At 47.1% G+C, this 25202-nt stretch overlaps 1 protein-coding gene across 4 annotated transcripts in view; it reads left to right on the top strand.

The window, feature by feature from the left end:
* The window catches only part of EXTL3 (exostosin like glycosyltransferase 3), a 170071-nt gene that overhangs the window by 110206 nt on the left and 34663 nt on the right, over nucleotides 1-25202 (top strand). For all 4 annotated transcript variants that reach the window (XM_081188493.1, XM_081188494.1, XM_081188491.1 and 1 more), the window contains one exon: nucleotides 2675-5239. In XM_081188493.1, coding sequence (XP_081044619.1) covers nucleotides 3092-5239 — 2148 coding nt within the window. In that variant the 5' untranslated portion in view covers nucleotides 2675-3091. The remainder of the gene's footprint in view (nucleotides 1-2674; nucleotides 5240-25202) is intronic.

Here is a 25202-nt window from a genome sequence, read left to right as displayed (position 1 = left end):
AGGTTCCTCACCTTTGCTGCAAGGGAAGAGTCTTTTACCATTATGGGGCAACTACCAAGAATGGCTGTCTCATGTGCCCTTGCTGTCTAAACTTGGCATACTGCTGGCCTATTCGCACAAAAATGCCCTCCTCTCTCCCTCTCTCCATCATGGATTGCAATAAATTCCACCAGCTAATTATGTCATATGTGAAGAATCGCTCTCCATCCCTTAAGCCTACTGCCTTTAAGTGGATTACCGCAACGTTTCCTTCCCTTTTTCTCTTCCTTTAAATTTATAGAGTGCGAATATTCTACCCCGTCCCCGCAATGTACTTTTCCGTGTCATTTGCATCTAAGGTGGCAGAAACCTGTGTAAGCTGCTTGTTTCTAAAGGTGAGACAGACAAAGGCTGAAATGGTTTGTAAAGTTCCAGCTCAGAAAATTGAAGCTGCTCTTCTGCTCTAATCATTTGGCGTCCTGACATCTTGCCAAAGTTGGATGAGATCAAGGGAGCCCGGCCTAATGTTGTATTTTGAGCCTGGCGTCAGAAGGCCGCTCAAATTTGATCCAGGTTTGCATAGTGAGTTCAATCGATTCTGTGTGTAGAGGAGAGGACTCAATCCAGGGGATTCAAATTACAAGGAAGGAGATTCCAAATCAACGTTAGGAAGAACTTTCTGATGGTAAAAGCTGTTCAGCAGCGGAACGGACGACCTCTGAAGGTGGTAAACTCTCCTTCATTGGAGGGTGGTGGGGTTTTTTGTGTACTTTTATTTATTTGCAAGAAACGGCCTCGGTCCAGTATACCTGAAGGAGCGTCTCCATCCCCATCGTTCTGCCCAGACACTGAGGTCCAGCTCCGAGGGCCTTCTGGCAGTTCCCTCACTGCGAGAAGCCAAGTTACAGGGAACCAGGCAGAGGGCCTTCTTGGTAGTGGCGCCTGCCCTGTGGAACGCCCTCCCAGCAGATGTCAAAGAGAACAACAACTACCAGACTTTTAGAAGACATCTGAAGGCTGCCCTGTTTAGGAAAGCTTTTAATGTTTAACAGACCACTGTATTTTAATACTTTGTTGGAAGCTGCCCAGAGTGCCTGGGGAAACCCAGCCAGATGGGTGGGGTATAAATAATAAATTATTATTATTAATAATAATAATAATAACAACTCATAAATAATAACAATATTTATGAGTCACTAACAGTTTTTGTGGGATGCGGGTGGCGCTGTGGGTTAAACCACAGAGCCTTGGACTTGCCGCTCAGAAGGTCGGCGGTTCGAATCCCTGCGACAGGGTGAGCTCCCATTGCTCGGTCCCTGCTCCTGCCAACCTAGCAGTTTGAAAGCACGTCAAAGTGCAAGTAGATAAATCGGTACCATTCCAGCGGGAAGGTAAACGGCGTTTCCGTGCGCTGCTCTGGCTCGCTCAGTCCTGCTGGCCACATGACCCGGAAGCTGTACGCTGGCTCCCTTGGCCAGTAAAGCGAGATGAGCGCCGCAACCCCAGAGTCAGCCACAACTGGACCTAATGGTCAGGGGTCCCTTTACCTTTAACAGTTTTTGCAAAGGTTGATGAATGTAATGCATCAAGGCATAGTAGAACAAATAACTATTCATTCCCCGCCCCCCAAAGACCTTCACCCATGAGTAAAATTCTTCTTCTTCTTCTTCTTCTTCTTCTTCTTCTCGTAATCCACACACACGGCATCCTCCATAATAATTCCTTGGAGGTTTTTAAACAGAGGTTGGGTGTCCATCTGTCAGGGGTGCTTCAGCTGTGATCCCTGCGTTGCAGGAGTTTGGGTTGAATCACTGGTCTTCAATGGGTGGGGTAGGGGCCGTCTAGTGGCCTGTGACCTGATCCAAGTTGGGTTGCAACAGGAGCACTACCACCATGCAGATACCCCCGTATTTTTCGCTTTATAACACGCACCCGACCATAACACGCACGTAGTTTTTAGAGGAGGAAAATCCGTAGGCATGCCACCCGTAGGCATTTCCTCCATAACACGCACAGACATTTCCCCTTACTTTCTAGGAGGAAAAAAGTGAGTGTTATGGTGCAAAAAATACGGTAGATGGTAAAATGTTAATAAATGGATCCCCAAATGCATGTTTGGGTTAAAAGTGAGCCCTGGTTCTGAAATGTTTCGAGCTACGTAGACCGATGACCCTTCCAGCTCTGGGATTCTGTGATTCTAATTTGAGGGAGAGAGGGTTTTTGAATAGTAATGTTTTATATGAAGAACGATGGGCATTGGCTGTCCCAGGATTTTCTTGTACCAAGCTTGGAATGTACATAGCATCTGACCACAACCCAAGCAGCATGTGGCCAGCTTGGCTTTACAGTAAGTCCACAACTTACACAGGGGATAATGCTTCAGGCCAAAATTGCATATAGTGAAAATTCATAGGATGCCATGGCAGGTGGGATTACCAAAGTCTTCCCCCCCCCCCGATGCCATTCCCCTTTCTATTTTTCCCCCCAAAAAGTTTTCACCAATCGCATAAAGCTGAATGTGCAACATAAGTTGTGGGCTTATTGTATAAGCCGCAGGTCAGATCTAGGCAGAAGGAAGGATGTTGTTCTCTTTATTAATGCTTTCCTGGTCTATGTTTTTATAATGCAATGAAGGAGGCACATCTTATATTGCCCGACGTGTCATGGTTGTCTCCTATCTCTCTCTCTCTTTTAGGAATGGTGAAATCCTGGCAGCACAGAGGCGACAGAGAATCATGATTGCATGAACTTCCCCCTGCTTGTCTCGTTCATTGGATGCTAATACAGAATGTGGAGGGTGACATTGAAGGTTGCCTTGCTCCCGTTGCGTTTCTCTGGCCCGGAGGGGGCAACCGATTGCCGTGGTGACCCTGCCCGCGCTCTCCTAGCAACACCCAGTTAACTGGAGGCCAAGAAGAAGAGTTTCGCCCTTGGTTCTAACTGGATCGGAAGTTGCGTCCTCCATCTCAAGGAGAAGATGAAATTTCCATTCTATTGGCCCTTGGTCCAACGGGCGCAATAGCCTTTCCTCCTGGAGCCTTGCCGGTAAAAACTGCCTTGGTTATGGCTACTGATCCAACGTGATAAGAGGGGCAGACCAACTCTTGGACTCATGACTGGGTATACCATGTTGCGGAATGGAGGGGTAGGCAATGGAGGCCAACCCTGGATGCTGCGGTGGTCCAGCCGCATTCGACTCACCTGGCTCAGCTTCACCTTGTTCATCATCCTGGTCTTCTTCCCCCTCATCGCCCATTACTACCTAACCACCATAGACGACGCCGACGATGCCGGCAAGCGCATCTTCGGGCCGCGCACGGGCAACGAGCTTTGCGAGGTGAAGCACGTCCAGGACCTCTGCCGTATCCGGGAGTCGGTGAGCGAGGAGCTGCTGCAGCTGGAAGCCAAGAGGCAGGAGCTGAACAGCGAGATCGCCAAGCTGAACCTCAAGATCGAAGCCTGCAAGAAGAGCATTGAGAACGCCAAGCAGGACCTCCTGCAGCTGAAGAATGTCATCAGCCAGACGGAGCACTCCTACAAAGAACTCATGGCGCAGAACCAACCCAAGCTCTCCCTGCCCATCCGGCTGTTGCCGGACAAGGACGACTCCAATTTCCCCCTGCCAAAATCCCACAGGAGCTGCCGGCTACACAACTGCTTCGACTACTCCCGCTGCCCGCTGACTTCCGGCTTCCCCGTGTACGTCTACAACAGTGACCAGTTCGATTTCGGGAGCTCGTTGGACCCCTTAATTAAGCAAGCCTTTGAATCCACTGTCAGAACGAACGTGTACGTTACTGAAAACGCAAACATTGCCTGTTTGTACATAATCCTCGTGGGGGAAATGCACGAGCCCGTCGTGCCAAAACCTACTGAACTCGAGCAACAGTTGCACACGCTGCCCTTTTGGAGGACTGACGGGCACAACCACCTGATCATCAACTTGTCCAGGAAGTCGGAAACTCAGAACTTCCTTTATAACGTCAGCACCGGGCGGGCCATGGTCGCCCAGTCCACCTTTTACGATGTACAGTATCGCCCGGGTTTCGATATTGTGGTCTCCCCTCTTGTCCACGCCATGTCCGAGCCCAATTTCCTAGAGATCCCGCCCCAGGTGCCGGTCAAGCGAAAATACCTGTTCAGTTTCCAGGGGGAGAAGGTGGAGTCTCTCCGGTCCAGCTTGCAAGAAGTGCGCTCCTTCGAAGAAGAAATCGAAGGCAACGCCCCAGCGGACTATGATGACAGGATCATTACCACCCTGAAGGCTGTCCAAGACAGCAAGCTGGACTTTGTCTTGGTGGAATTCACCTGTAAGAACCAGCCTAAGGCAAGCCTGCCCACTGAGTGGGCCCTTTGTGGAGAAAGGGAAGACAGACTAGAGCTACTGAAACTATCTACTTTTGCACTGATAATCACCCCGGGGGACACCCACCTTGTCATCTCCGCCGGGTGCGCAATGCGTCTTTTTGAGGCCCTGGAGGTTGGGGCGATCCCGGTGATCCTGGGAGAGCAGGTCCAGCTGCCCTACCACGATGTGATCCGGTGGAACGAGGCAGCCTTAATCATACCAAAGCCACGTATCACGGAAGTGCACTTTCTCCTGCGGAGTATTTCCGACAACGACCTCCTGGCCATGAGGAGGCAGGGCCGCTTCCTGTGGGAGACCTACTTTTCCACCTCGGACAGCATCTTCAGCACGGTTCTAGCCATCATAAGGACTCGAATCCAAATCCCGGCCGTCCCCATCCGGGAGGAGGCTGCGGTGGAGATCCCCCACCGGTCCGGAAAGGCTGCTGGCACAGACCCCAACATGGCCGACAACGGGGACTTAGACTTGGGGCCGGTGGAGACGGAGCCGCCCTACTCCTCGCCCAAATACCTGCGCAATTTTACCCTCACCGCCATGGATATTTACAGAAACTGGAACTCGGCCCCCGGCCCTTTCCACCTCTTCCCCCACACACCCTTTGACCCTGTCCTGCCGTCGGAAGCCAAGTTCCTCGGATCTGGGACCGGGTTCCGGCCCATCGGAGGAGGAGCTGGCGGCTCCGGGAAGGAGTTCCAAGCCGCGCTGGGAGGCAACGTCCCCAGGGAACAGTTCACCGTCGTCATGTTGACCTACGAGCGAGAGGAAGTTCTCATGAACTCCCTGGAGAGGCTCAATGGCCTCCCCTACTTAAACAAAGTGGTGGTGGTCTGGAACTCTCCCAAGCTGCCGTCAGAGGACCTCCTGTGGCCGGACATCGGCGTCCCAATTGTGGTAAGAGCAGTTGGAAATATTTGGCTTCTTCTGCCTCTCTCCAATGAGAGAAATGGAGAGGCTTCGGAATTCTTTTGTTGCAACGTGGAGCGTTGAGGGTTGTGCATTATGTTTTTAGATGCACCATAAAAAAAGAAATAAATTCTGGTTTAGATTCTTTCAAATACTTGCAGTGGGCAGTGTGTGTGTGTGTGTGTGTGTGTGTGTGTGTGTGTGTGAGAGAGAGAGAGAGAGAGAGAGAGAGAGAGAGAGAAAAGGAACTGGTTGCCCGATTCTACCACTGCCCCCTTTCTGCCAGCGTAGTCTCAGAATCCAGCTCTGTATGCAAATATTGTAAAAGTACCTACAATCTTATCCTCTGGGCATGTCTTTGCATGGCTTGGAGCAAAGCAGACTCCAAGTTCCTCGTGTGAATCCTCAATGATGTCAGCATCCGAGGAGTCCCAAAGTCCAGGCAGCAGGTTCAGAGTGGAGAAGACACCAGAAGGCAGCCCTGTTTAGGGAAGCTTTTAATGTTTAATAGATTATTGTATTTTATTATTCTGTTGAAAGCCGCCCAGAGTGGCTGGGGAAACCCAGCCAGATGGGCGGGGTATAAATAATATATTATTATTATTATTACAGTGGTACCTCTGGATGTGAACGGAATCCGTTCCGGAGCCCCATTCGCATCCTGAGTAGAACGCAACCCGCAACTGCACGTCTGCGTGTGCATGGGTCGTGATTTGCCACTTCTGCGCATGCGCATGACGTTATTTTGAGCGTCTGCACATGCATGAGCGGCAAAACCCAGAAGTGACGCGTTCCGTTACTTCCGGGTCGCAGCGGAGCGTAACCTGAAAACGCTCAACCTGAAGCATATTTAACCCAAGGTGGCGCTGTGGGTTAAACCACAGAGCCAAGGACTTGCCGATCAGAAGGTCGGCAGTTTGAATCCCCACGACGGGGTGAGCTCCCGTTGCTCGGTCCCTGCTCCTGCCAACCTAGCAGTTCAAAAGCACGTCAAAGTGCAAGTAGATAAATAGGTACCGCTCCAGCGGGAAGGTAAACGGCGTTTCCGTGAGCTGCTCTGGCTCGCTTAGTCCTGCTGGCCACATGACCCGGAAGCTGTACGCCGGCTCCCTTGGCCAGTAAAGCAAGATGAGCGCCGCAACCCCAGAGTCGGCCACGAGTGGACCAGGTGTCCCTTTACCTTTTATGACTGTATTATATTTGTAGGCTGTTTGGCCAAAGGGTAGTAATGGTTCAAGCCCAAGTTGCTCTGCAGCTAAAGGAGCAGAGGTAATAGCAAGGGCTCCTTAGAACTGATCGTGTTTCCAGGAAAGATGGCTTTATTGCCATCCACTAGCAGCTTCTCTCATGGCTAGCTACTAGACTGATACAACCTTGGTTGCCCAAGGGAGATGGAGATGAGCCAGTCTTGTCCCTTGAGTGTCTGGTCATCTTCTGGGCTTCAGGGCAGTGGCTACTGCAGCTTGGCACTGTGGAAGTCCACCCTCTCCCTTTCGTATCCCTGAAGGAGTCTTGACCTGCTTCTTTATTGTCCAAAGGAGAATGTACATCCTTACATGGGTAACATCTCAACATGTTCAGCCCGCAAGCAGAGAACTTGTGGGAAATGGATGTTTTGCCTTTAAAGCCTGAATGCTGTGTGGAAGATGATTTTAGTTTAATAGTTTCGGTTGAAGGAATGCTGCTGTTGAAAATAAGTCCTCTCCTTCCACAAGTGCCAGGGTGCTGGTGGTGCTTTTTATAGGGCAGAATAAAAGTGAGCTATTGCGGCCTGTGTTTCTTCCATCCCCTGAAGGAAGGGCGCTTCTCTGCGCTCCTCAGATACTAGTTTGCTACACCATACAACTTCCTTACGGCCCCTAAAACAGAGTTACCGCTCCCTTGCAGTCTGGACTTTGCAGTAATTGTGAGGCCTACCAGAATTGTGAAGGGATGAAGTCATCTGCTGCGGGTGCCATTGATGTACTTTTTCAAAGAGACCCGTCAACAAACAAGAGTAGCAAAGTGGTCCTAAATGGACTGAGGCTGTGGCACAAAAGGACAAAGCTAAATGATTTAAATTACATGTCTTAAAAGTGTCTCATTTGCTTCCCTTGAGTTGCTTCTTGGTGCAGGCAGTTTACATGCAAGATAGAGCGAGCGAGAGAGAGAATGAGAGAGCATGTTCAAATTCAGAGCATTTCATAGCTCGCTAAAAGCTTTTTTTAAAAAAGGAAAATAAACAAATTTAAACAATTGTGTGCTGTCACACTGGGAGAGGGTGGAACACAAACGGCTACTTGTTTCCTACACTAGCGAGACTTCTTTCAAAAATATCTTGTCTGGAGCTCTTTTCTGTTTTTTTAAATATATAATATGGGTTGTTTTTCTGCCGTTCTAGCCAGTCAGCCGTTTCTCCTTTTGAATTGTGCCATTTTTGATACGTTTGACGACTGAGCCTCACAACTTGATCTGGGGTTCGTGCAGATACTGGGGTTAGCTGTGGATGTGAGGCAAGTGTGCACCTGTGAAAATGTTTGTGGCTTGTGCACAGGTGATTCACATCCAAGAGCTAATCCCTCTGTGGATGGAAAAAGTGAGCATTTGGATGCAGATGTGAGTTGTGTTTTCACTGAAGGTGACACAGTGGAGGTCAGAGGGAATTCAGTGGGTATTTTGACAACTGCCCCATTTTCCCTGACACCCATTTGGGCCGGGGTATTGGGTGGGATTTTGGGGGGCTTGTACCCTGGCCTATCCTCAGCCAGCCTAAAGTCTCTTGTGAATATGGACACAGTGGTCTAAACCACTGAGCCTCTTGGGCTTGCCGATCAGAAGGTCAGCGGTTCAAATCCCCCCGACGGAGTGAGCTCCCGTTGCTCTGTCTCTGCTCCTGCCAACCTAGCAATTCGAAAGCACAAAGTGCAAGTAGATAAATAGGTACCGCTGCAGCGGGAAGGTAAACAGCGTTTCAGTGCGCTCTGGTTTCCGTCACGGTGTTCTGTTGCCTCCAAAAGCAGTTTAGTCCTGCTGGCCACATGACCCGGAAAACTGTCTGTGGACAAACGCTATCTCCCGTGGCCTGAAAGTGAGATGAGCGCTGCAACCCCAGAGTCGCCTTTGACTGGACTTAACCATCCAGCAGTCATTTACCTTACCTTTGCCTTTATGGAGGGACGCGGGTGGCGCTGTGGGTTAAACCACAGAGCCTAGGGCTTGCCGATCAGAAGGTCAGCGGTTTGAATCCCCACGACTGGGTGAGCTCCCATTTCTCGGTCCCTTCTCCTGCCAACCTAGCATTTCGAAAGCACGCCAAAGTGCAAGTAGATAAATAGGTACCGCTCTGGTGGGAAGGTAAATGGTGTTTCCGTGTGCTGCTCTGGCTCACCAGACGCGGCTTAATCATGCTGGCCACATGACCTGGAAGCTGTACGCCGGCTCCCTCGGCCAGTAAAGCGAGATGAGCGCCGCAACCCCAGAGTCGGCCACGACTGGACCTAATGGTCAGGGGTCCCTTTACCTTTACCTTTTGCCTTTATGAAGAGTTATAACACTAAAAGAAAAAAGAAAACCCAGAAAACAGATCCAGAGTTTCCAAAAGCAGAGGAAGGTGGTCTTTTGTAGTAGAAGGTGCTTCCATGAGACTGGGGCACAGAGACTGGCTCCCATTTTGACTTTCGGGATCTGAGCACCGCATGAAATGAACTTATTCTTAATATTTCATCTTATTGTTTCTGACTAGTAAATCACACCGCTCACAGGCAGGAATGAATGAAAATATTATCTTTCGTCAAGGAGCAGCAAAATGAGTTACAATTGCTCATGTCACTGTGAAATGAACATTCACATTAGTCCTGCTGCGTCTTTTGCTCTTCTTTTAAACGAAATCCTTGAAATAATGCCTACCTGAAATAAAATTAACTCCTTCGTCGCTTTGGCAGAATGGCAGCCAGATGGGGGCTTCTTGGGCACACTGTACATAAAGATGAGCAGGTCTCTTAACAACCCGGCAGATCTTCCCCAAATTAGTCCACCTCTGACTACAACCCTGAATTTGCTCTGATTAGAGGAATATTAATGGAAACTTGTTATTTATTTGCAAGTTTCAGCTTGCCCCATTTTAATTAGCAATAGTTCATTAAAGGCAGAGTACATAAAACCTGTGGGATAAAATCTCTAGTGAAAATAGATGGAGCCCAACTGCATTTTTTAAAAACGAAAATGAGAAATACGATAAAACTGCTGTCGGCTTCTGTGGTCCATGTTTGATTGACTTCTGTCTGATGTGTACCAGTTCATCCTCCAAGGCTGCAAGAAGGAGGAATAGGAGCTTGTAGCTTGTGATGTACATGATTGGGAGTTGAAGGCCCTCACAGGATTTTCAGGGTGTAAGGCATACGTTTCTGCAAGGAAGCCATAGTTAGCTGCTTAAAGAATCTGCAAGCCCCTCTTAGGCTCCCTATGCCAAACAGCACTGCCCAGTCAGTCTTGCACTGGGATTTTTGTTGAGACAGAGACAGGGGTCTCTGCAGAATCTTTCCACACCTTTCCCTGTGTGGCCAGATCTGCTTGGAAACCCAGCCTTTTGACAGCCTGGCACTCCTATAAAAATGTTTTGCTGCTGGTGACACAAGGTTATGTACTTTGTACTATGAATCTGTGGAACTCCAGGGAAGCTGCAATTGCCCACCAGGAGAAAGTTGGCTTTCGCTGATGTTTTAAAAGGCAACTTTATATTCTTAGGGATGTGAAATGCATTTGGCACTATGTGAGTAATGACTGGTGAGACCTTTGAAGTCAGAGTCTTGCTGACTTACCTCGGGGTATGCAAGAGTCGTATAAGGTACAGTGGTACCTTGGTTCTCAAACTTAATCCGTTCCAAAACCAAAGCGTTCCAAAACCAAGGTGCGCTTTCCCATAGAAAGTAATGCAAAATGGATCAATCCGTTCCAGACTTTTAAAAACAACCCCTAAATCGGCAATTTAACATGAATTTTACTATCTAATGATATCTCATTAGATATCTAATTTTACTATCTAATGAGACCATTAATAGATTTACTATCTAATGGGACCCGTGTGGCGCTGTGGGTTAAACCACACAGCCTAGGACTTGCCGATCACAAGGTCGGTGGTTCGAATCCCTGCAACGGGGTGAGCTCCCATTGCTCGGTCCCTGCTCCTGCCAACCTAGTAGTTCGAAAGCACGTCAAAGTGCAAGTAGATAAATAGGTACCGCTCCAGAGGGAAGGTAAACAGCGTTTCTGTGCGCTGCTCTGGTTCGCCAGAAGCGGCTTAGTTATGCTGGCCACATGACCTAGAAGCTGTACACCGGCTCCCTCGGCCAATAAAGCGAGATGAGTGCCACAACCCCAGAGTCGGCCACGACTGGACCTAATGGTCAGGGGTCCCTTTATCTTTACCTTTAATGAGACCATTGATTCGTAAAATGAAAGCAATAAACAATGTACTGCAGTCACACAATCGATCAATAAGTAGCTGAACTGGGTTCCATAGTTCCACAGTTGTATCTGAAGAAGTGTGCATGCACACGAAAGCTTATACCAAGAACAAACTTAGAGACCAACTGTCTCTAAGATGCTACTGGACATTTTATATACACACACACACACACACACACACACACACACACACACCTCGGGTTACATACGCTTCAGGTTTCATATGCTTCAGGTTACAGACTCCACTAACCCACAAATAGTGCTTCAGGTTAAGAACTTTGCTTCAGGATAAGAACAGAAATCAGGCTCCGGCGGCGCGGCAGCTGCAGGAGGCCCCATTAGCTAAAGTGGTGCTTCAGGTTAAGAACAGTTTCAGGTTAAGTCCGGACCTCCGGAATGAATTAAGTACTAAACCTGAGGTACCACTGTATATATATTTGGGTTCCACATTAAGACCTCAGCGTAACACTGCAAATGGAAGTGTGGCACTCAAAATGGAGCACGTTTGGCTTCCGAAAAAGGTTCGCAAACTGGTACACTTTTGGGTTTGCAGTGTTTGGGTTCCAAGTTGTTTGAGTACCAAGGCGTTTGAGAACCAAGGTACCCCTGCAAATCAGCATTGTTATGCCAATGTTGCAGGTAGATGAACTGAGGCTGAGACTATAGTGGCACTCGAAGACAGCTGTGGGGTTCATCGCAGAGCTGAAATTGAAACAAGGGGCTCCTTGATTTACAGCTGAATTCACTCCTAGCCACACCAGCAAGTAGTTCAAAATAAGAGAACACATGGAAATCCATTTAACTTGGATCATTTTATGCGGGCCACCTAACTGGGGCAGAGTTTTTACTTTTCTTGTACATGAACAAGCCTTCTTGTTCTTCCCATTCATTAATCCTGAGCAAATTGGGCTGGAAAATTCCAGGCGTCTGCCCATATGCTTTTAGAACTTGAAGTTGGAGTCTGAAAACGAAACATATTCCCTTTCTATAACATGGGCATGCAAATGTGTGTGTGTTTGTGTTTTTTCTTTCATTTCTTGTTATTAATTTATTGCAAGCTACTTAGTACAAGGAGCTGGGGGTTGGGGAAGTCCCCCCCCCACCTTCTAATTAAGTCCCCCCCCCACCTTTTTCTATTAACACCAAAACAATTTCAAGCATCGTAAGACCACCAGGTGCAGAGCAGTGATAATGCGACTGTGACAAAGTGATTGCTGATCAAAGCACCGAAAGCAGACGGCTAATGAACTCCAACAAATTACAGCGTAATGAGGAGAATACCTTGTGCATCGCGAAGTAGTCATAGTCTCCAAAGCTATAGAGAACCCAGTACACAGAAACTACGAACTGGAGCACAGACTCTCCCTTTTTTGCTTCTCCTGGGAGGAGGAGGAAAGGGAGCAGGAAAGGGGTTAGTTAGTCCAACCTTCGGTTTGCTGGTGTAACTGAGTTACCGTGTCATGAAATGATGCATGTCTAAAAAGTGTGTCGCCAACGTGAACATTTTGCAAAGTTCTGATCTGGTTCAACTGTCTGCAATGCAGGAATATGCCAATTTACTTTTTTCACTGGGTTTGCAAATCCCTATTGATAGTTGTCTGCTGAGTAATCTGGTGCCAAGATATCACTTGATGAACTTCCACGTGCAAACAAGCTTTGTGGGCAGTGCCAGTTTTAAGTATAAGCTAAACAAGCTATAGCTTAGGGCCCCACTCTCTTGGGGGCACAAAAAAAAATTAAATGGAAAAAAACCCTGGATGTACATTTCCAAAATATAAGATGAAAAAACAAATAGAATAAAACATATATACAGCAACAGTGTTTTGTGTTGTGTAGGCTCCTATGATGAAAGCCATGGGCCCCGCCTGCTAGCCTGCTCCCTAAAATATCACTGGTTTGCTCATTTCTATATACAGTGGTGCCTCGCAAGACGAAAAGAATCCGTTCTGTGATTCTCTTCGTCTAGCGGTTTTTTCGTCTTGCGAAGCAAGCCCATTGACGGATTAGCGGATTAGCGCTATTAGCGGCTTTTAGCGGCTTTTAGCAGCTTATCAGCTTATCGGATCAGCTGATAAGTGGCTTAGCGGCTTAGAAAAAGGGGGGGAGGGGGAAAAACCCGCAGGAACTCGCAAGACATTTTCGTCTTGCAAAGCAAGCCCATAGGAGATTCGTTTTGCGAAGCACCTCCAAAACGGAAAACTCTTTCGTCTAGCGAGTTTTCCGTCTTGCGAGGCATTCGTCTTGCGGGGCACCACTGTATAGGGTAAGGGACGCAGGTAGCGCTGTGGGTTAAACCACAGAGCCTAGAACTTGCCGATCAGAAGGTCGGCGGTTCAAATCCCTGCAACGGGGTGAGCTCCTGTTGCTCGGTCCCTGCTCCTGCCCACCTAGCAGTTTGAAAGCACGTCAAAGTGCAAGTAGATAAATAGGTATCGCTCTGGTGGGAAGGTAAACGGCATTTCCGTGCGCTGCTCTGGTTCGCCAGAATCGGCTAAATTATGCTGGCCACATGACTCGGAAGCTGTATGCCGGCTCCCTCGGCCAGTAAAGCGAGATAAGCGCCGCAACCCCAGAGTTGTCCGCGACTGGACCTAATGGTCAGGGGTCCCTTTACCTTTACCTTTATATATAGGGTGCCTAAATTCTGCATGGACCGGTAGCAGGGCAACATGTGCAAATGGCTTTAGATACCTATTAGGTCCATCAATTACCATATAGCATATATTCAACACAAAAAACAGCGACAATTTGTTGTTGACAGAGGACAGCTGGACATATAAAGGGCCCCATTGCCTTTAGTAGCTTAGGGCCTCATCAAACCTAAATCTGGCCCTGTTTGTGGAAGGGTTTACACCAGGGATCCCCAACCTGTGGCCCTCCAGGTGTTTTGGCCTACAACTCCCATGATCCCTAGCTAATAGGGCCAGTGGTCAGGGATGATGGGTATTGTAGTCCAAAACATCTGGAGGGCCAAAGGTTGGGGGTGCCTGGTTTACACCTTCCGCCCCTCTGGCCTTGTGTAATCCAGCGCTGTCTTCCAAACCTCCAAAAGGGCATGATCTTCCAGTGTGGCAATGCTCTCGTTTTCTCCAGCCTGATCTTCGTTATAAAAACTTAGAAGGAAATGGCAGGTTGGATTCGGAGAGAGAGAGAGAGAGAGAGAAATAATTTTGCTGTTATTTATTTTTTTTAAGGAAAGGGAGCCAGCTTTGCCCATACTCAGAATTCTCCTCCACGGAACATAAAATGCTTGTTTTTGGAAATGGCAATTATGACGCATCCTCCAAGCAGAGGGATGCCAAACAGCTGCAACGGTTTTAACGATAGCAATTGATTTTTTTTTTAATATAAAAAAAATCTCACCCCCCCCCTCTTTTTTTTTACATGCTCAGGAAATGTACTTGGCTATCTCTTCAGCCAGGAGAGGAGCCTGTAATTGGTGTGATAGGAGAAGTGGCTTCCAGTGTGCTGCCTTTCCAACCAGCTTCCAGGGATCCTCCAGGCAGGCATGCAATATCTAGGCCGGGGGGGCGGGGACGGGGACGGACAATTCTCCTCTTGCCTGTAACCAGTTACTGATAGGCAGTGCCCAAGCTGGAAAAAGGCAGAGCCCAAAACAAACGTGTCCTGGGTCATTTAAACTGGGGTTTTTAAAAAATGCCCAGCTGCTCTAGTTTCCACTGGGCATCTTGGATATTAATTAGAATTGGGGGGGGGGCATCCTGCTGCTCCGCTCATTATCGGTGGAGATTTCAACGCACGCATGGGTGCAAATGATGACAGCTTATGCATCCTCTACAACCAGTTTCTGGACTCTGACATCTATTTAGATACAGGCACTGCCCGCCTTTCTAAATGTCTTAGGTGCAACTACCCAGGGCTTTGCTCAGCCCAGGCCGCAAAGTGGAGGGACCTGCTTGTTATGTATTGAAGTTCTCACCCTGGGCCAGCAGGGGGATACTGTAGATAGTTTTCACTCAGGTCCACATATGCAAATAAGGAATTGGATAGTTACAGAAAGTTGTTACTGTTGCATTGTACTGGAGCTCTATATAAGCAGGCTTGCTGAACCCTTCAGTTCAGTTCTGTTCTGGCCTGTGAATAAACAAGAGCTGTTTGAAGAATCGCTGTGTCATCTGATATGTTCACTCACGACTTAACACTGCTGATATTACAGTGGTGCCCCACAAGACGAATGCCTCGCAAGACGGAAAACCCGCTAGACGAAAGGGTTTTCCGTTTTTGAGCTGCTTCGCAAGACGATTTTCCCTATGGGCTTGCTTTGCAAGACAAAAACGTCTTGCGAGTGCTCCAATTTTTTTCGCTCCCCCCCTTTTTCTAAGCCGCTAAGCCGCTAATAGCCTTTAAGCCGCTAATCCACTAAGCCTTTAATAGCTGCTAAACCGCTAATAGCGCTAAGCCGCTAATAGGGTTGCTTCGCAAGACGAAAAAACCGCTAGACGAAGAGACTCACGGAACGGATTAATTTCGTCTTGCGAGGCACCACTGTAAACGACAATATAGAGGAGGATCGCCCTGGGGAATACACTCACTTCACAAAGTTTGATGGTAGTGTCATAGATTATATCCTAATCTCAAGATTTGCATACAAGTTTGTCACGGAGTTCCAAGTGGGCTATAACATTGAAAGAGACCACTTACCCTTAACTCTGGCTCTTGCAGGTCCGCTCCTCAACAATTCTATAGTAAAACCGCAATATATCCCTAATGCAAATCTTGGCATATCCGCAGCTAAAAGAATCAACCTAAAGGACATCAAAGGGGGGGGGTATTTAAACAAACGTTTGTAAAAACAACAGGCAACAACAACAACAACCAGAAGTATTTCTATTGGGCCGTCTATTAGGCATAATAGATTCAGACACCGCAAATGAAAGTAAAAGAATATTCATTTGCACAACATCTGCAACAAGAATACTAATTGCAAAAAGCTGGAAAAGCGAAACAGTACCAACGAAAAAAGAGTGCCAAGAGAGATTATTTGATTACCTTGAGTTGGCAAAAATGACGGATGCAGTTAGGGGACAGTCTCAACAAAAATTTCAAAAAAGAGAGGGGAAAGAGATTGTTTTTTTTAAAAAAAACCAGTGCCCTCAAATTAAAACCTGGACTTGCTTCAAATAATTTTTGCAAAACAAAATACAGTTTACAAATACAACATATGGAGAGGGGTAGAAAAGACGAAATGAGAAAGAAACAGTTCAACAAGTTTAAAATCAGACCGGCATTGAGGAGGAAGGAAGTCTATTAGAATAGAATAAGAGCTAACCATGGCTAACATAAGTTCGTGTGCAGATACTTGCGGATTTATGAATATATGTTTTTCATTTATCTTGTGTTTTCTATTATAGTTTGTTTTCTAAGTGTCGTGTGTGTGTGTGTGCTGTAGTAATAAGTTAATAAAAAGCATTTACCAAAAATAAAAAAATAGAATTCTCAGACTTACGCTGATCTGTTCAGAGGTAAGCCCCGCCGAATTTGGTGGGGTTACTCTCATTTATATAGAGGGTTGCTTTTGTACAGCAAACCGAAACAGCCACTGTCCTGGAAAGCAAGTAAAACTTGGTAGTGAAATTTAGATAACAAAATCATTTGTATTGTAAAAGAGCTAATAAAAAGAAGTAAAATAAAAAAACCCAAAACATCACAAAAGGAGGGTTGGGACAGAAATACAATTGTATATGACGATGAATGTTTCAGAATATTTTTGTAGATTTAATAAAAATGTTTTTGAAAGCAAGCAAGCAAGCAAAAGTTAATACAGAGAGCATGAGGGACACTACGGTCTCTTAGGCACAAGGTGTTGGGAATGATGATGATGAAGATGGAGACTTAATTTTAATTTGTTGCCTGTTCTTCACCCTAAGACCCAAGGGGCCTTACAACGATTTAAAATACGGCATTAAAAGAGCAGTTTTAAAAACTGACCGTCACAAGAAATAGGGTGGGTCCTAAAAACAGACTTCTGGAATGTCAAAAGTCGAGGGTGAAGATTTGAAACATTGAGGGAATGTCTCTGTAAATAGATCCATCTTCAAAAGCTAGAGGGATGTTGCTATAGAGGGAGCCAGTAAGAGTGTGGCTTAAAGGTAAAGGGACCCCTGACCATTAGGTCCAGTCGTGACTGACTCTGGGGTTGCGGCACTAATCTCGCTTTACTGGCCAAGGGAGCCAGCGTACAGCTTCCAGCTCATGTGGCCAGCATGACTAAGCCGCTTCTGGCGAACCAGAGCAGCGCACAGAAACGTCGTTTACCTTCCCGCCAGAGTGGTACCTATTTATCTACTTGCACTTTGATGTGCTTTCGAACTGCTAGGTTGGAAGGAGCAGGGACTGAGCAACGGGAGCTCACCCATCGCGGGGATTCAAACCACTAACCTTCTGATCGGCAAGCCCTAGGCTCTGTGGTTTAACCCACAGTGCTAACCACGTCCCTTAGGAAAAGCCAACTCATGAGTCCAAGGCTGAAGCAAGATTTGAACAAGGGTCTTCTTCTCAGTTCCCACCAGCTCATTCCAATATATGACCCCCATCACTTTCTGATTGAATGTAAAACTTTGATTCCCCCCCCCCACGGGGAAAATGTGAACGGATGTTGTTCATGTAACGCAGTACAGAGGGCTGTGACCCCCTGCCTTGCTAGGGGTTGGAGCAGAGCAGAGATTTCCAGCCGGTCAACCGCACTCGACAGACAGATCCCCTGGTGTTCTTGGTTGATTGTGGGATCATTATTGATTGCAGGAGTAAAAAAGCAGCAGTATGAATATCTCTGCCCCGCTTCTTACTCGCTCTGTCCCTCCACTGTGTAAAGTGGTCACTTTTTTGGCGTTTTGGAGTTTGAGGTGAGCGGCGTGTGTCATTCGCCCTGAAGAATAGCTATGCAATCCTCAGCCTGAAAAAGCTCAACTCTGATCTCCCCCAAAACTCTGGTCAATCCTCAATGACAATGGGTAGATCACTGCCAGTTTTTTTGTACTGGGAGTAGATCACATTCTGTCGGGAGTTGGCCGGGCCTGGAGCAGAGGATCCTTTGGGTCTCTTCCAACCTGCAGCTTGTGTGATCCATTCACAGGTCACCACCAGCCCAGTCAAAAGACCTTCTCTGCCAAGAACCTGTGCATATTAAACTAGGATAATTTGGAGAATGGAAATGAAGTAATTACCAGGGTTTGGAAAAGGGAGGCAAATGTGTTGCAAATTGCCTTTCCTTTATGAAACACCCTCGTGTTCATCCGGCCAATTAGTCATTTTTCTCTCATTTAGCCCAAGTAACAAATATGGTACTTCCAAAGTCTGGCAGTAACATCAAAAATTGCTCCTTTTCCTACCAGCTCCCAAATGGATTATTATTATTAGTAGTAGTAGTAGTAGTAGTAGTAGTTGTTGTATTTATATCCTGCCCATCTGGCTGGGTTTCCCCCACGACTCTGGGCAGCTTACAGCATATCTTTAATTTTTTACTTTCATTTATGCAATTTTAACAGCTTTTATACACGCATCGCACGGTATCCATCACTTGTCTCTCTTCCCAAGACATCCCAATCCATCTTCTCTGTGGCATTCTAGGGAAATCTTGATCTGTTGCATATCCTGATATTTCACCCATTATCATTTCAAGTCTTCCTTTTTGATGTTATCTGCTGCTCATATGTTAACTCCTACTTGTAGGTTAAATTGTATATTATACCCTCTCTAAGATAATCTCCAAAGCACCTCCACTCTTTTCTTATCTTTAACTTATCCTTATTCCTTAGTTTCACTGTCGTGGTTACTAATTCTATGCATTCTATCAATTTGTTCTGCCAGATTTCCTTTGTGGGTCTCTCTTCTTCTACATTTTGTCACTATACTATTCTAGCTGCAGCGGTTAAATACAGAAAGATATTGAGTGCCTTTTTTGGAATGTCATCACCTATTATCCCTAGTAGGAAGGCATCTGGTATTTTGGGAAATGTGAGTTTTGAAATCTTTTTTTAAATTCTGTGTGGCTTGCAGCCTATCCAAAAACAAAATAAGAACTTCAAGCATTAAAAAACCTCCTGATACAGGCAGGTTTACAAAGAAAAGGAATCAAACATTTTACTCTCTCTCTTTTTTTGCATTTTATTGCATCTTTACACCCATGAATAATGCAGAGAGTAATACACAGGGACATAGCTGTCAACCGTCCCTTATTTGGCGGGACAGTCCCTTATCCCAGCGCCGTGTCCCGCTGCTGTCCCTTATTGATTATGTCCCTTAAATTTCCCGGGTTTCAAAGGAAGCAGCTCCTCTCCCTCCCTCCCTGCCGGCCAGGGAGGAGGGAGGCTCCAACTGTGTTGCTTGGCTGCGTTGCTCACCCAATAAGGAGTCTGAGAACGACTGGGGGGTGGAGCTTGCATGCCTTGTGCCGATCAAATCTGCCGCGTTGCCTGGGGACTCGCCTTTGCTCAGCGCTTCCCAGCGGAGAGGTGACAGTGGTTTGCCTTGCTGCATCCCCTTTGCCAGGTTGCTGCGCTGTGGGAACCACCGCTTGAGGCTTCGTTTGGCTGCTGGGCTGGCTGGGCTTTCTGCCTTTGACTCGGGAGCTGGTTGACTAAAATCCCTTATTTTGGCTGCTGGTCCCTTATTTTCGAGGCTGCTGGTCCCTTATTTCAAATCTGTAAGTTGACAGCTATGCACAGGGACGAGTCAGTGTTTATTTATTATTGTGATAAGCATGAATTAATATGCAATTCACACATAGTTAATATTACAATTTTAATAAATGTTTAATTTGGCGTTTACAATGAAAATATTGGTGCCATACTTCAGTTTCCAAAACACTCTACTCTTTATTGTTAGACTCCTTAAACATTTTGTCCATCCTTAACATATACTCCAGAAACTCCATCTGGTGCAGAATGCCGCAGTGAGGCTCCTTACGGGATCATTGCCGTGGGATCACATTCATCCAGTGCTTTACCAGCTGCACTGGCTCCCGGTGGAGTCCAGGGTCAGGTTGAAGGTGCTGGTTTTGACCTTTAAAGCCTTATGCAGCCTAGGACCCATGTACCTACGGGACTGCCTCTCCTGGTATGCCCCGTGGAGGACCTTAAGGTCCACGAATGACAACGCTTTGGAGGTCACAACTCGCAAGGTGGTTAGCTTGGTCTCAACAAGGGCCAGGGCCTTTTCGGTGCTGGCCCCAACTTGATGGAACGCTCTGTCACAAGAGACTAGGGCCCTGCAGGACTTGACATCTTTCCGCAGGGCCTCCAAGGCAGAGCTGTTCCACCAGGCCTTTGGTTTGGACTCAGTCTCAGTTTCCCTCCCCTTACGGTTTTGATTTATGGGCTACTATTAAAATGAGGCTGCATTTAAAATTGTATTTTAACCCGTATTTTAATAAACTGGTTTTGTTTTTGTTTGTTTGTTTCCCCCTATTGTTTTCCCCAGAGCGTTCCACCAAGTCGGGGCCAGTACTGAAAAGGCCCTGGCCCTAGTTGAGACCAATCTAACCACCTTGCGACTTGGGACCTCCAAAGCGTTGTCAGCACCTCCTTCAGAAAAATAAAAGGTCCACCTTTTAACCCTTCAGTTTCCACCCAGAGCCAACATGAAGTGTACCTCGTATAGCTTCCCTTTATATATATTAACAGCAGCACCAGCAACAACAACAACAATTTTTTTTATTTATACCCTGCCCGTCTAGGCTGAAGAAACTTGGATTGCATCCTCATGGGGGACAGAGGTCTGTGTTGTTTTTGCTTAATTTGCTTAGTAAAGCATCGCAAACGTTTATGGTGCTACGTAAAATCACAACGAAGACTTATTTGTAGCTCTGCAGATTTGCCAGCTCTGGCAGATTATGCAGAAAGCATGCCAGGTTTCTCCAGGCAAGTTATCCCTCTGAATGTAATAGGGATTATTCATGTGGCTAGAGTTATGCACACATTTGCTAAATCCGGGTGTTCTGGCCTATTAATGCTGAGGAGCTGATTCCCTCCCTCCGGTCCCAAGCATCCTTTTATTAACAATGTGATTGTAATGGGTGAGCAATCTGAACACAGATATTCTCTCCTCCCTCAGAGCTGGGGACTGATCCAAATATTTAGAAATGTGTATGCATTGTGCAAGCTCTCCTGGTGCATTCAGTGCTGTGACCTTGCGTTTAGGAAGCTTAGGGGGGAAACCCATGCAGTAGCCAGCAAGCAATTAACATGGAATAGGTACGTATACGCACATTCTTTTATACTGAGCGTGTGCAAAATATTTGCCATTATTACCCTCACCGCAAAGGGCTTGTATCTTGCAAGGACTTGCTCCCATATCTGACTCCACCCTTCCGTGAGGCTCCAAAATCCACCCCAAGCTTACGGAATTTCTTGGACAGCTTTCACCCTCTCTTCAAAAGTATCCTCAAATGCAATGGTCAGTTTTGCCTGTTGGAATCAAAGGAAGCCTTTCATCTCTTTGGGAGAAAATAAAAGTGAGTGTCCAGGGATGACACTGGAATGGTAAAAAGGGGGTTAAAAATGGGGACATGGGTGGCACTGTGGTCTAAACCACTGAGCCTCTTGGGCTTGCTGATCGGAAGGTCGGTGATTCGAATCCCCGCGACGGGGTGAGCTCCCGTTGCTTTGTCCCAACGCCTGCCAACCTAGCAGTTCGAAAGCATGCCAGTGCAAGTAGATAAATAGGTACCACTGTGGCGGGAAGGTAAACTGTGTTTCCATGTGCTTTGGCTTCTGTCACGGTGTCCTGTTGCGCCAGAAGCGGTTTAGTCCTGCTGGCCACATGACCCTGAAAGCTGTCTGCGCACAAACGCCGGCTCCCTTGGCCTGAAAGCAAGATGAGCACCGCAATCCCATAGTCGCCTTTAACTGGACTTAACCGTCCAGGGGTCCTTTACCTTTACCTTTTACCTTTACTGGAATGGGCTCAAACTTCCCCAGGTCTTTCGTAGAGGGCAGATTTTACCCACTGCCCAACAGCCGTGCGCATTGTGGCTGGTTAAGGCTGGCATTCTCATTTTCTGTTACCTAAACCTTTTTAGCGGGAGATGTCAGGGATCTGGACTTGGGGCCTCCCCACGTACAAAGCACACATTATCCCACTGAGCCACAGCTTCTCGGCTGCGTTGGGTTTCATTTGGTCCCATAAAACTGAGCCGGAGCCGCTGAGAACCACCGTGGTAAATGCAAAGTTTCTGGTGGCGTTTCAGTTTGGCAAGAGACTGAGCCCTGGAGCTGCCGCTTTTTACATAAAGGATGAATATGCATACATCCACGAGCCCCGTATTAGCTGTACCTCTGGGAATGTGGTATGTAGGATTTGGATTAATTCTCCCACCTGCAGAATCCTGGAGCTTGTACTCAAGCAAAGAGTGTGTCCCTGTAGGAAAGATTCAATCTCGCATTTCTTATTAAACCCCCTCGCTATGAATATTCAACCTGCCGCTGCTGCAAGTCTTCCCTTTCCCCCCCTCTTAAGGCGCTCTCTACTCTTGAGCAGTCTGTTGCGACTGCTACAGGGCAGGACGCAGCAATTCCATCATTGCCGAGGCATAAACTTGTCACTCAAGGCAGCCTTCCCCCCCCCCTTGCTCCTTTCATTGTGCACCTCGGAGGCAGATGTGTGTATGCTAATCTGCATCCTATTGTACAAACACGCTGAAGGGGGTGCGCATTGCCTCGCAGTGATTATGCAGTGATTTGTATGCATGCGATTCAGACTTGCAGGTAAGTACAAACATTCTCAAGTTGCCAAGGGAACAAAAATTCAAAACGGTTACCTGCCTGTGTGTCGCAGGGCAAGCATGGCAGCGGATCCATTCAGATGTGTCTTCAGTTTGTACGCTGGCAGAATTCATGTCTGCTGGAATCAGATAGGATTGTGACCTGTAGGTCAGAGTCAGACCTACAGGTGTGCATGAGTGACCACAAGGCGGTTCTAGGGGTGATGGAGGAAGCAAAGATCATCGGTGTCTAAGCAATGATTATTCAACATCAACTTCGTTGGACTGTGCAGATGCCTGATTTTGTTCTTCCAAAGCAACTACAGTGGTACCTCGCAAGACGAATGCCTCGCAAGATGGAAAACTCGCAAAACGAAAGGGATTTTGGTTTTTTGAGTTGCTTCGCAAGACGATTTTCCCTGTGGGCTTGCTTCGCAAGACGGAAACATCTTGCAAGTTTGTTTCCTTTTTCTTAAAACCGTTAATACAGTTGCGACTTGACTTCGAAGAGCAACTCATAGCACGCGGTGTGGTAGCCTTTTTTGAGGTTTTTGAAGACTTTGGTGATTTTTGAAGCTTTCCCAAAACTTTTCCGAAACCGTGCTTCGCAAGACGAAAAAAACCGCAAGACGACAAAACTCGCGGAACGAATTAATTTCGTCTTGCGAGGCACCACTGTACTCTATTCCGAAATTAAAAATGGAAAGCGTAATGCTGGTGGTCAACAAAAGAGGTTTAAAGACTCTCTCAAGGCAAATCTAAAAAATGTATAAACACAAACAACTTGGAAACACTGGCCTGCGAGTGCTCCAATGGGAGAACAGCTTTTACCACAGGTGTCATGGGCTTTGAAGACACTTGAACTCAGGACGCAAGGGAGAAATGTGCTAGGAGGAAGGCACACTTGGCAAACCCTCACCGTGATCAACTCCCGCCCGGAAACCAATGTCCCTACTGTGGAAGGACATGTGGATCCAGAATTGGCCTCCACAGTCACTTATGGACTCACTGTTAAGACCGTGTTCATGGAAGACAATCTTACTTGGCTATGAGCGATCGCCTAAGAAGAAAGAAGGACCTGCTTCTCTCCAGATGTTGTTGGCCAACAGTTCCCTTCTTCCCTGCCAAAAGCCTTCATCATCGTGGTCTGATGAGGCTGGCTGCCCTTCCTAGCACTTTAGCCTGTGCATTGTTTTAAAAATTTCTGCTCTACACTGGTCGTTTTGGACTGGAAGAGTTAGTCAGATGCCCAGAATAAGACTTGATTATTATAACTCAATCTACGTGGGGCTGTCCTTGAGACTGACCCAGAAACTCCAGCAGGTGCAGAATGCTGCGGCGAGACACCTTATGGGGTCATTTCCACGGGGTCATATTCACCCGGTGCTATACCAGCTGCACTGGCTCCTGGTGGAGTACAGGATCAGGTTTAAGGTGCTGGTTTTAATATTTAAAGCCCTATACGGCCTAGGACCCTCGTACCTACGGGACCGCCTCTCCTGGTACGCCCCACAGAGAACCTTATGGTCCTCAAACAGTAACATCTTGGAGGTCCCGGGCCACAGGGAGGTTAGGCTGGCCTCAACCAGAGCCAGGGCTTTTTCGGCTGTGGCCCCGATCTGGTGGAACACTCTCCCACAAGAGACTAGGGCCCTGCGGGACTTGACATCTTTCCGCAGGGCCTGCAAGACAGAGATGTTCCACCAGGCCTTTGGCCAAGGCACAGCCTGACCCCCTCCCTTGGCAATCCTCACAGAACTCTAGCCCAATGGTTGCCATTAATTTGATTTTGAATAGATTTTAAAATGAATTGATTTTAGAATGCTGTGTTATTTTCATTGTTGTTAGCCGCTCTGAGCCCGGCTTCGGCTGGGGAGGGCGGGATATAAATATATTATTATTATTATTATTATTATTATTATTATTATTATTATTTTATTAATCGCATTTCTGAAGCAACTCTGAACCCTTGGGCTCCTGCAGCTTCTGCCATGGGCGCATCACCCTTCCCTTCTGTGGGTGACTTGGCACCCTGATAGCAGCCCCTAGCTGTCGGTTGCAGTTTGTCAACCCCCCCGGTACCATATTTTTTGCTCTATAAGACTCACTTTTTCCCTCCTAAAAAGTAAGGGGAAATGTGTGTGTGTCTTATGGAGCGAATGCAGGCTGTGCAGCTATCACAGGCTGTGCAGCTTTCACTGCGCAGCGATCCCTCTTGCTGTTCTGGCTTCTGAGATTCAGAATATTTTTTTTTCTTGTTTTCCTCCTCCAAAAACTAGGTGTGTCTTGTGGTCTGGTGCGTCTTATAGAGCGAAAAATACGGTAAGTTTTAGGAGGCCTCAGTGTGGACCAGATCTGCTTTGAAAAGGAGGTGGAAGTATGTAGCCTAAACAGAAAGGTGGAGGAAAGCTCTTTTGCCCTGAAATCTCAGTCCAGATTTCTGTTTCTTTTTTTCCCCCCATAAAAAGAATTCTGTTTACGCGATGGTGGCAAGATGACTTGTTTCTGTAGGCTGGGCGCCAAGGCGAGGATAGATGAGTGGGGGAACTGGCCTGCCTTATTTCTTTGAGAAAGATCTGCTGCGTAGCGCTGACCGCCCCGTCCGCCGCCACCTGCGATATTTAAGCTGACGGGAAAGAGCTTCCTACACTTTTCCTAACGCCTTCCTAAAACACAAATTAAATGCGGGTTTAAGGTGACTCTGTAAATGCTGGCACGCCTCCATGCCTCTGGATGTTTTTAACTCTGCCGCCTGAATTGGTGGGGATCTCTGGGGAGGACTGGAGTGCT

This window comes from Podarcis bocagei, assembly GCF_964188305.1.
Source record: "Podarcis bocagei genome assembly, chromosome: 3".
In the NCBI taxonomy this organism is placed as follows: Eukaryota; Metazoa; Chordata; class Lepidosauria; order Squamata; family Lacertidae; genus Podarcis; species Podarcis bocagei.
Note: the sequence above shows the minus strand (reverse complement) of the source record. Positions and strands in the feature narration are given on the sequence as shown.